Genomic DNA, 12293 nt, shown 5'->3' on the forward strand with positions numbered 1-12293 from the left:
GCAGACATGTGGCAGATGAAATTTAACACTAAAAAGTGTGAAGTGATACATTTTGGTAGGAAGAACGAGGAGAGGCAATATAAACTAAAGGATACAATCCTAAAGGGACTGCATGACAGAGAGACCTGGGAGTATATGTGCACGAATTGTTGAAAGTGGCAGGGCAGGTTGAGTAAGCAGTTAAAAAAGCATGCGGGATCTTGGACTTCATAAATAGACGCATAGAGTATAAAAGCAAGGAAATTATGATGAGCCTTTATAAAACACTGGTTCAGCCTCAAATGGAGTATTGTGTCCAATTCTGGACACTGCCCTTTCGGAAGAACGTGAAGGCCTTAGAGAGGGTGCAAAAAAGATTTACGAGACTGATTCCAGGGATGAGGAATGAGGGCCTTCAGTTACATGGATAGACTGGAGAAACTGGGGTTGTTCTCCTTAGAGCAAAGAAGATTGAGAGGAGATTTGATAGACGTGTTAAAAATCATGAGGGATCTACACATGGTAGATATGTTCCCGTTGGCGGAAGGGTCAAGAACCAGAGGATACAGATAAGGGGCCGAAATTGCCCCCGCCTCTAAGAGGGGGTAATGGAGTGGATAGGCCTTACCGACCGAGGACAGACGGATGGGCCGACCCGTTCTAAATTACCGCTGGGCCAGGAGCGGCAGGAAGGGGTATCCACACCGCCCGTGTTCCCACTCCGTCGGGCACGCACCGACCCCACACCGACCGGTGCAAACTGTCCCACAGGAGCAGCGCCACATCGGTCTGTGCCACTGACAGCTTTCCCCTGCGGGAATCTACCTGTGACTGGGCGGCGCATCCGCCCTTAAAGGGGAGGGCGCACTGCTGTGGCCGCCATTTTATTTTAATTGCCGTCCGTCTTCGAGGTCGGCCCAACAGTAGCAGCCACGGGTTTGGCCAGGCCGCCAACAGGCAGCCCAGCACCCGCTCTTGGGTTCCAGGCCGCTGGGCCGGCTGCAATCCTCCCTGGTGGCCCAGTGGACCTAACTAAAATATATGCAGAGTTCGCAGTGGCCCTCCCCTTTAACTGACAACCCTAGCTGATCATCTCCTCCTGAACACAGGAGCAGCGATTTCCTCAATATTAACCCAGCTGAGACATCATCATCATCATAGGCAGTCCCTCAGAATCGAGGAAGACTTGCTTCCACTCCTGAAGTGAGTTCTTTGGTGGCTGTACAGTCCAATACGAGAGCCCCAGACTCTGTCACAGGTGGGACAGATAGTCATTGAGACAAGTGACCTGAGCGCTGTCCTGTTCTCTCTGCCTTACCGAGCCTTTTAGGGACCTCGCTACCCAATTGTTTAATGCCTCTAAGCCTCTCTTTTTTTTTTTCCTTCCTTATGCAGTTGGCCATGGGCAGAGTGAGGGCCCGCGCATAATTGTGCGTGATTTTAAAATATATATCCGGGACTGCCTGCAGCACATTGACATGTTGAAGAGAATGTACCCGACCCTAAAGCTTTACTTATTGTCACTGTGCATGGTAAGTGATCCATTGGTAGAAAATGGAATTAATTTGCATGTTATTCTATTTTATCACCTTTTCTATATATATATATATACGTGAACAAGAGGGCGGGTAAATAACCCGCTTGTAGCTTGTCTCCATTGCTCCATTAGTAGCTCATCTACAACATGCCCTGTAACCTATGGTTTTTTTGGAGCTCATTCCTGATGTGGAGTATTACAAAGATACTCGACACAAGTCTGTTTTGGAGAAAATAATCATTTATTCAGTACTCAATCGAGGGAGAGACATCTTCTACACGAGTTCAGTAACTCGGTGACCCAAACCAGCTGTTCTCTCCAAATAATCGTCGGGTTACTGTTTTTATACAGTCAAAATACATACAAAATCATGAAGTTCCAAGCGGAGGTTTTCCATTTGTTGTTTCCCTGCCACGTCACAAAATGTTCGCCTACCTACTATATTAATTGGTTAATACAATTATATTGACAGCAAACTTCATTACCTCCCCTGTGTGCCTTTTATCTGATAAGTTATGTACCACATCATTCCTGTGAACTCCTCTTCTCTTGGCCTAACCGCTTTCAACCAGTTGAAATGTTTTTCAATCGTCTTTTGTTTCCCATAATCTCTTACCACCCCATGTGACCTAGCCTTGGAGTGTATTTTTCCCAACTGTCTGGTTTATACTGCGATAAGATGATCTATCTTCCTGAGAGTTCTAATTTTATCATTTTCCCTGTGTTCGTAGCACATATTTTTCTTTTTTCCTACAGCCTTGCTTTTGGTTTTTAACTTTACTTAATTAGGTCCCCTTTGATTAATTAGGTTCCCTCCACTTAATTTTTTTTCTACAATCCCCCATTTGGTCAGATGGTACCCCAAATACCTACCCTGACCAATAATTTTCCTTTCCCTGTCTTGATTCGTGTGTCTCCCGCCCCGGTTTCACTGATCGGGCGATAGGATTGGGACACTCACGACTCATATCAGGTACTCGTGCCATTGTTGTGGTTGCTCCCCCTTATGTGGCCCCAGCAAAGGCGTGCTCAGTTCTTTGTTAATGGCCCTAGCCAAGGTTTTTATTCTGCGCCTCTTGTATCTGCCAGGAGTATCAGTACCAGTACCAGCTGCACTATGAGTAACACATAGGATATAATTCTAATCCAAGGGTGTATGTGCAAATTCAGTGCAAAGTTGTAGAACTGAGCATACCACAGTGGTTTAGCCAGTTCTGTGTCAGTGTCCTTTTGTAGTTTTTCGATTTGTTCCTCTAAGACAACATATTTAAATTGTTGTTCAAATACACTCCTTTCCAGTGTCAACTGCTCTTCGCTCAATTTAGGTATCGGTTTTCCTTGTGGCTCCTCAAAACCTTTATACCCCACTTTTATCGTATCTACCACCGTTCCGTTGACGGTTTCTTCCTCCAGTTCGGGGTATGTTGTATATCCTTTTATGTTGATTTTGTGTTTAAGCTTCAGACACAAGTTAGGGTGTCCTATGGGGCATGTTATTTCCCCTCCCACAGTCAGGTTAGTGGCTGTGGTGCTAACACACCACCGTCCGTCTCCTTGTGATGCTGCTGTGGTTTCATAGTCCAATGCCCATGGTGTGATGCTTAGAACGCATCCCTTCGCTTGGCCATATCCACAGTCATCCTTGCCCTTCTGAAACGACTCTCGGCATAACACAACCTGGTTATTCTTATAACAATCCGTTATAGACACATCCTTGGTCTTATTCTCATTTTTAATCACATACTGATGCAGCTTGTGGTACCTTACTCGTATTTGGTTTCTTACTTCCCCTATGTTTGTAAACTTATATAGACCTTGTCCTTCAGTAAGGTTATACTGTGGAATGTTTAGTACGAACCCTATTATGTTCTGGTGGCCAGTGATGCATCTATTCTCAGAGACCCATGTGTGGCTATTCCTCCAAACCTGACAGCCTTGGATAGGACTTTTATTCAGCATCCAAGTTTTAAAAACATCGTTAGTTATCCAGTCCGGTAGCTCCCTGCTCTGTAACTGTTCTAAATTATGTTCCACTGAGGCCAGCATCCATGCTCCATACGCAGCACATATGGCAGCCGCACTTGCCTTAGTGGTTCGGTCATTCAGTAGATTGTTGATCTTTGCATGATCTCTCAAGGTGTAGGCTACCCGCAGTATCTCCCGTTTGGCCCCATTCCCTAGTTGGGCCTGCAGCTCCTCTTTCTAACAGCCCTTTTGGGGTACGGGTTAAAGTACTGACTTGCCCGTCTATGGCCTGAAGGTCTATTGTGTTTACTGTTGAGACCAGGCCGCATAGCCCACACCTACCATTTCTAATATGTTCCTCTTTCTCCTCGTCTTTCGGGTCACCACAAATTGTTTTTGTCTCTTCTTCCCCTCCCCCCCACCCCCCGCCCCCCAGACCATGATATAACACGGACTCATTTACCCAAATTGTCAACTTTGTATAAGCCCATCCCCCCCCCCCCCCCCCGGTTGTTTCAAGCCCTTTGTATACCATTTTAGGTACATCATTCTGACGCTGTACTTTAAGTCTACTGCTATTTCAACCATCACCATCAGCTTTCTGGCATCAGAACCAACATCAACCAAATCTGTGTAATACACGCCTTGCTGTCCCTCAGTCGGTTGTCCCTGTGTTATGGGAGCTTCTCCCAGGCTGGTGAGCATTGAGGCGCCTTTGCAACGAGCCACATTTTTCCTGTTGAGAAATTACAGCCTGGCATCCTAGGGTTCAATTAGATTATTAACCTTTCAATTTCAACCGGATTGTTTGCACCGTTTCTCCGGACGTGGGCCCTTTCCCAGATCCATTTTGTTATGCACATGTGTCACCACTAATTACCACCTCACATGGTCCGCTCCATCTAGGTGCAAATCCTGGTTTATCTGCCACTTCCTTAGCCCCCACCTCGGCGATTATAACTGAGGTATTTGTCCCATCGTCTTCGTCCTCCTCTCTCTGTCCTCTCTCTCAGACCTCCTGTCGCATACCTTTTAACTGCTCACTCAATTCCATCACATACTTCCTGATTCTATCTCGTAATGGTCCTAATTCTGCTCCTCCTGTCACTATTCTTTCTGGTAACCTAATTGCACGTCCGGTCATTAATTCATACGGGGTTAATCCCGTGGTCCGATTTGGGGTGGCGCACAACCTCATTAATATTGTGGGTAGTAATTCTGGCCAGGATTGTCTGGTTTCCTGTATTCAAAAACAAGTGATAGTTTATAAACTATCTTAACATGCAAGTGCTCGCAATTCAAGTTTTCGCAAATCATTTCCAAGGCTACTTCCATATTTGATCTCGTCTCCCCCAAATGGCATTTCTGTCTTTTATTTTTAGATTGTTTCCAAACTTTTTAGTTTTATTTCTTTTTTTTTTTTAAAAAGATATCAGATTTTATAAATTTGCATACACCTGAACTGTAGGTTGGTATCATTGGTTAGTACCCACATTTAACATTTTATTTAGCGAGTCCTTTTGATGAAAAACATTCTTTCAATAGATCTCTGTCAGATCAACACAAAAAAAAATCTCAAACACCAAAATAGTTTTAAAGAGGCTCAATTTTAAATGTATCTCAATATTTTATTGTGCCTTTTCTTAACCAGCGGTACTTGAAACTTTCACAACAAAATTAACTCCTTACTGTTCCCATCCTAATTGCTGTTTTTTTTTAATATTATGTCTAAGTGATTCACAAATCACAGAATGCAAAGTACTTGTTTTATAATTATGTGCCTAACTTCTGTTTTAGAAGCTGAACATTAAAAAAAACTCCAATCCAAGTAGGAATAGCATATGTAGAAAATCTTTTGCTCTGTAACTTCAAGATATATCCAGAAGAATCACCTGAAATATCTCAAAATCCCAATTCAAATACTGTACTGCCAATTTTTTATTTAAATCTCTTTTATTCTACACAAAGGAAAACGAGGGCATAGCTCCCTCCAGCCCGTAGCCTCAAAAAACCCACGCGGGCTTTTTTTAAAGGCATACACTCTCCCTTCTTTCTTTATCTCATTCCTAGACTAAATGTATTGTCTTTCAACCCAATATAATCAATGATTACGTATTTTCTTTTGACAAGTAAGTGAGTGTGTCGGAATTTTAAAAAAAACGAGACCATGCATTTTTTTTTACTCTAATCCAATTAGAATATCCAAATCAAAATAAATCCGCAATAAATTCTGGGTTCACACTTTCTTAAAACTTCCCACATCTAGGACAACACTGCAAAGAGTTAAAAACGTTCAACTCACTATCTGAAAAAGTGGGTGGAGCTAAAACAAACAGACAGCTACACCATTTTCCTTTTGAAAAAAAAACAGGCTTTCAGACAAATGAAAAATTCATTAACTCCCATCAAATTTTCATTCAACAAAGCTTATTTTCTTTTTTTTCCTGGTCCCCTTGTTTTTCTTCATCAGTCTCTGTCCTAACCATCCAGTGGACGTCATTGTAGGTACTGATTTATTATCATTAATCCTGCTTTGGCTGTTTTCTTATTTTTCTATTTCTCCCACCATAATTTCTGTTTGGCCGGCTCTATTTTAGGATCCCACTCATCACTTAACATAGTCATTATTAATCGGTTTCACTGTATCAGATATCATCCGTCCCTCTGCTTGGTTTCCCTTAAACCCAGAGTCTGCGGCCCCACCGATATTTTCCTATCGATTTAAACCTAGAGTCTGCAACCACTATTGGTCCCTCACTTTGACTTGTATAATGACAGATATACAACACATTTAAATTGCCCCCAAGTCTTTTACACCATAACAGACTTTCTGTGAACTGTCTCCAAGCTTTTGGACGCCCCTAGCGTCCGGCTGGACTAACGATACTGATTGCCTCCCTGATCTGGTTCCTTAAACCTAGAGTCTGCAACCACTACGGGGTCCCTCACTTTGACTTATATAGTGACGGATATACAACACATTTAAATTGCCCCCAAGTCTTTTACATCATAACAGACTTTTCACAGATTCAGGTACCCCAGGCAACAGACACGTTTTGTAACCGCTTACATCGGATTAAGAGTGGTAGTTTAAATATACTCACTCACGATGCTTCTGTAAACACCCGTTTGTCAGTTTCCCGTAGCACCAATTGATGTGGAGTATTACAAAGATACTCGCGCAAGTCTGTTTTGGAGAAAAGAATCGTTTATTAAGTACTCGATCGAGAGAGAGATAGCTTCTACACGAGTTCAGTAACTCGGAGACCCAACCAGCTGTTCTCTCCAAACCATTGTCGGGTTACTGTTTTTATACAGTCAAAATACATACAAAATCATTAAGTTGCGCGCGGAGGCTTTCCATTGAATTAGGTCCCCTTTGATTAATTAGGTTCCCTCTACTTAAAACATTTTTTCTACAATTTCCTCTGCTCATTTCCTCCCCCACCACCCTCCACCCCAACTCCTTCCACTCCACCATCAACCCGCACATAGATCCCTGTTTGACATTGAGGTGAAAACCAGGTGGGTTTGGTGTGATTTTTGAAGGGCAGGTACAGTATGGGTTAGATACAGAGTAAAGCTCCCTCTACACTGTTCCATCAAACATTCCCAGGGCAGGTACAGCACAGGTTAGTTACAGAGTAAAGCTCCCTCTAAACTTAAAAGTATAACAACAGCAAAGATGGGAGGAAAAGCAATGTGTGAGGAGGACACAATAAATTTGCAAAAGAACATAGACAGGCTAACTGATTGGGCAAAAATTTGGCAGATGGAATATAATGTTGGAAAGTGTGAGGGCATGCACTTTGGCAGAAAAAAATCAAAGAGCAAGTTATTATTTAAATGGAGAAAAATTGCAAAGTGCTGCAGTACAGCGGGACCTGGGGATACTTGTGCATGAAACACAAAAGGTTAGTATGCAGATACAGCAAGTGATCAGGAAGGCCAATGGAATCTTGGCCTTTATTGCAAAGGGGAAGGAGTATAAAAGCAGGGAAGTCTTTCTACAGTTATACAGGGTATTGGTGAGGTCAAATCTGGAATACTGTGTACAATTTTGGTTTCCATATTTACGAAAGGATATACTTGCTTTGGAGGCAGTTCAGAGAAGGTTCACTAGGTTGATTCCGGAGATGAGGAAATGTTGAGTAGGATGGGCCTCTACTCAATGGAATTCAGAAGAATGAGAGGTGATCCTTTCGAAACGTATAAGATTACGAGGGGGCTTGACAAGGTGGATGCAGAGAGGATGTTTCCACTGATAGGGGAGACTAGAACTAGGGGGCACAATCTTAGAATAAGGGGCCACCCATTTAAAACTGAGATGAGGAGAAATTTCTTCTCTCAGAGGGTTGTAAATCTGTGGAATTTGCTGCCTCTGAATGCTGTGGAAGCTGGGACATTGAATAAATTTAAGACAGAGATAGACAGCTTCTTAACCGATAAGGATTTAAGGGGTTATGGGGAACGGGCAGGGAAGTGGATCTGAGTCCATGATCGGATCAGCCATGATCATATTGAATGGCGGAGCATGCTCGAGGGGCCGTGTGGCTGACTCCTGCTCCTATTTCTTATGTTCTTATGTTTTAACAACTTGTATTTATATAGCGCCTTTAATGTAGTACAATATCCCAAGGCACTTCACATGAGTATTATAAGACAAAAAATTTGACGATGAGCCACATAAGGAGCGATTAGGGCAGAAGACCAAAAGCTTGGTCAAAGAGGTAGGTTTTAAGAAGCGTCTTAAAGGAGGAAAGAAAGGTCGAGAGGCAGAGAGGTTTGTGCAGGGAATTCCAGAGCTTAGGGTTTAGGCAACAGAAGGCATGGCCATAAATGGTTGAGTGATTATTATCAGGGATGCTCAAGAGGACAGAGTTAGAGGAGCGCAGCTATCTCGGGTAGGGGGGGGCTGGTGGAGATTACAGACATAAGGAGGGGCGAAGCCATGGAGGGATTTTAAAACAAGGATGAGAATTTTGAAATTGAAAAGTTGCTTAACCGGAAGCCAATAGTGATGGGTGAACAAAACTTGGTGCAAGTTACGACACGAGCAGCCGAGATTTGGATGACCTCAAGTTTACATAGGGTAGAACATGGGAGGCCAGCCAGGAGTGCATTGGAATAGTCAAGTCTAGACATAACAAAGGCATAGATGAGGGTTTCAGCAGTGGATGAGCTGAAGCAAGGGCATCGATGTGCTATGTTACGGAGGTGGAAATAGGTGACCTTAGTTCTGCCATGGAAGCTCATTTCAGGGTCAAATATGACACCAAGGTTGCGAACAGTGTGGTTCAATCTCAGACAGATGTTAGGGAGAGGGATGGAGTCAGTGGCTAGGGAACAGAGTTTGTGGTGGGGACCGAAAACAATGGCTTCACTCTTCCCAATATTTAATTGGAGAAAAATTCTCCTCATCCAGAACTGGATGTCAGACGGGTTAGATACTGAGTAAACCTCCCTGTACACTGTCCCATCAAACACTCCCAAGGCAGGTACACCACGGGTTCGATACAGAATAAAGATCCCTCTACAATGTCCCATAAAACACTCTCAGGGCAGGTACAGCACAGGTTAGATATGGAGTAAAGCTCCCTCTACACTGTCCCATCAAATACTCCCAGCATAGGTACACCACGGGTTAGATGTGGAGTAAAGCTGCCTCTACACTGTCCTATCAAGCAGTCTGTTAATCCTCATAGAATTGACGCTCTATATTTTGTGCATTATGCTGGTAGGGTTGAGATGAAGAGGGGTGGGAGGAGGCTCATGTGGGCCATAAACACCAGGATGGACCTGTTGGGTCAAATGGCCTGATTCTGTGCTGTAAGTACAATGTGATCATAAAGTGGAATGGGACTTGAGGGAGGGAAGCAGACGAGTGAGGATTTAATTTCTTCGGCCAACAACTTTAAGAACAACGTGCATTTATATCTTGTGCCTTACCATTCCGCAAATTATAGAATCATAAAAATTTACAGCAAGGAAGGAGGCCATTTCGGCCCATCATGTCCGCGCCGACCGACCAAGAACTATCCAGCCTAATCCCACTTTCCAGTTCTTGGTCCCTTTGCCCTGTAGGTTACGGCACTTTAAATGCACATCCAAGTATTTTTTAAATGTGGTGAGGGTTTCTGCCTCTACCACCCTTTCAGGCAGTGAGTTCCAGACCCCCACCAGCCTCTGGGTGAAGAAATTTTCCCTCATATTTCCTCTAAACCTGCCCCCAATTACTTTAAACCTATGTCCCCTGGTTATTGACCCCTCTGCCAAGGGAAACAGGTCCTTCCTATTCATTTTATCCAGGCCCCTCAATCAAGTCTCCCCTCAGCCTCCTGTGTTCCAAAGAAAACAGACCTAGCATCTCCAATCTTTCCTCCTAGCCAAAATTCTCCAGTCCAGGCAACATTCTTGTAAATCTCCTCTGTACCCTTTCCAATGCAATTACATCTTTCCTGTAATGTGATGACAAGAACTGCACACAGTACTCCAGCTGTGGCCTAACCAGTGTTTCATACAGTTCAAGCATAACCTCCTTGCTCTTGAATTCCATGCCTCGTCTAATCAAGGCAAGTATTCCATATGTCTTTTTAACCACCTTATCTCCCTGGTCTTGCTACCTTCAGGGATCTGGACCTGCACTCCAAGGTCCCTTTGTTCCTTAACACACTTCAGTGTGGTACCATTTATTGTATATTCCCTTGCCTTGTTGGACCTCCCCAAATTCATTATTTCACACTTATCCGGATTGAATTCCATTTCTGGTCAGGTTCTGCCCACCTGACCAGTTGACTGATATCTTCCTGCAGTCCGCAGCTTTCTTCTTCATTACCAACCACACAGCCGATTTTAGTGTCATCTGCAAACTTCTTAATCATACCCACAACATTTAAGTCCAAGTCATTGATATATACCACAAAAAGCAAGGGACCCAGCACTGAGTCCTGCGGAACCCCACTGGATACAGCCTTCCAGTCACAAAAACACCCAACAACCAGTACCCTTTGCTTCCTGTCTCCGAGCCAAATTTGGATCCACCTTGTCACTTTGCCCTGGATCCCATGGGTTCTTACTTTCATGACTAGTCTGCCATGTGGAACCTTATCAAAAGCTTTGCTAAAATCCATATATGCTACATCATACATACTGCCCTCATTGCAAATTTTGCAAAGTGTTTGATGCACAGCGGATGACTTTGAAGTGCAGCAACTGTTTGGTATATCGGCAGATGTGACAGCCATGTTGTGCACAGCAAGATCTCACCAGCAGCAGTGCAAAATGGGTGACCTGTATTTTTTTTTCATTGTTTTGAGCGAGGAATGTTGATCAAGACACTCGCTGCTCATCTTCAAATACCGCCACTGGGTCTTCAATGCCCATTCCTGAACCGGGCATTAATGGCACTTAATGAGAACACAAGAACATAAGAAATAGGAGCAGGAGTAGGCCATATGGCCCCTCGAGCCTGCTCCGCCATTCAATAAGATCATGGCTGATCTGATCATGGACTCAGCTCCACTTCCCTGCCCGCTCCCCATAACCCCTTATCGTTTAAGAAACTGTCTATCTCTGTCTTAAATTTATTCAATGTCCCGGCTTCCACAGCTCTCTGAGGCAAAGAATTCAACAGATTTACAACCCTCAGAGAAAAAATTTCTCCTCATCTCAGTTTTAAATGGGCAGCCCGTTTTTCTAATGTCATGCCCTCTAGTTCTAGTCTCCCCCATCAGTGGAAACACTCTCTCTGCATCCACCTTGTCAAGCCCCCTCATAAGCTTATACATTTCGATAAGATCACTTCTCATTCTTCTGAATTCCAATGAGTGGAGGCCCAACCTACTCAACCTTTCCTCATAAGTCAACCCACTCATCTCCGGAATCAACCTAGTGAAACTTCTCTGAACTGCCTCCAAAGCAAGTATATCCTTTCGTAAATATGGAAACCAAAACTGCACGCAGTATTCCAGGTGTCACCTCACCAATATCCTGTATTACTGTAGCAAGACTTCCCTGTTTTTATACTCCATTCCTTTGCAATAAAGGCCAAGATTCCATTAGCCTTTCTGATCACTTGCTGTACCTACATACTATCCTTTTGTGTTTCATGCACAAATACCCCCAAGTCCCATTGTACTGCCGCACTTTGCAATCTTTCTCCATATAAATAATTTTTTTCTGCCAAAGTGCAAACCTCACACTTTCCAACATTATATTCCATCTGCCAAATTTTTGCCCACTCATTGAGCCTGTCTACGTCCTTTTGCAGATTTTTTGTGTTCTCCTCACACATTGCTTTTCCTCCCATCTTTGTATCGTTAGCAAACTTGTCTACGTTGCACTCAGTACCTTCTTCCCAGTCGTTAATATAGATTGATCCATGTGGCACCCCACTAGTTACTGGTTGCCAACCAGAGAATGAACCATTTATCCCAACTCTCTGTTTTCTGTTAGTTAATCAATCCTCTATCCATGCTAATATATTACCCCCAACTCCATGAACTTTTATCTTGTGCAGTAACCTTTTGTGTGGCACCTTGTCAAATGCCTTCTGGAAGTCCAAATACACCAGATCCACTGGTTCCCCTTTATCCACCCTGTTCGTTCCATCCTCAAAGAATTCCAGCAAATTTTTCAAACATGACTTCCCCTTCATAAATCCATGCTGATTCTGCCTGACCAAATTTTGCTTTTCCTGCTACTGCTTCTTTAATAATGATTCCAACATTTTCCCAACCACAGATGTTAGGTTAACTGGTCTATAATTTCCTACTTTTTGTCTGTCTCCTTTTTTAAATAGGGGCATTACATT

The 12293-nt window shown here is 43.4% G+C and overlaps 1 protein-coding gene across 1 annotated transcript in view; it reads left to right on the forward strand.

The window, feature by feature from the left end:
* LOC139276787 (monoglyceride lipase-like) overlaps nucleotides 1-12293 on the forward strand; it is a 119337-nt gene that overhangs the window by 48498 nt on the left and 58546 nt on the right. Inside the window, exon 4 of the mRNA XM_070894792.1 lies at nucleotides 1375-1511. Within this exon, the coding sequence (XP_070750893.1) occupies nucleotides 1375-1511 (137 nt within the window). The remainder of the gene's footprint in view (nucleotides 1-1374; nucleotides 1512-12293) is intronic.

The sequence above is a fragment of the Pristiophorus japonicus genome, chromosome 12, assembly GCF_044704955.1.
Source record: "Pristiophorus japonicus isolate sPriJap1 chromosome 12, sPriJap1.hap1, whole genome shotgun sequence".
Lineage (NCBI taxonomy): Eukaryota > Metazoa > Chordata > Chondrichthyes > Pristiophoridae > Pristiophorus > Pristiophorus japonicus.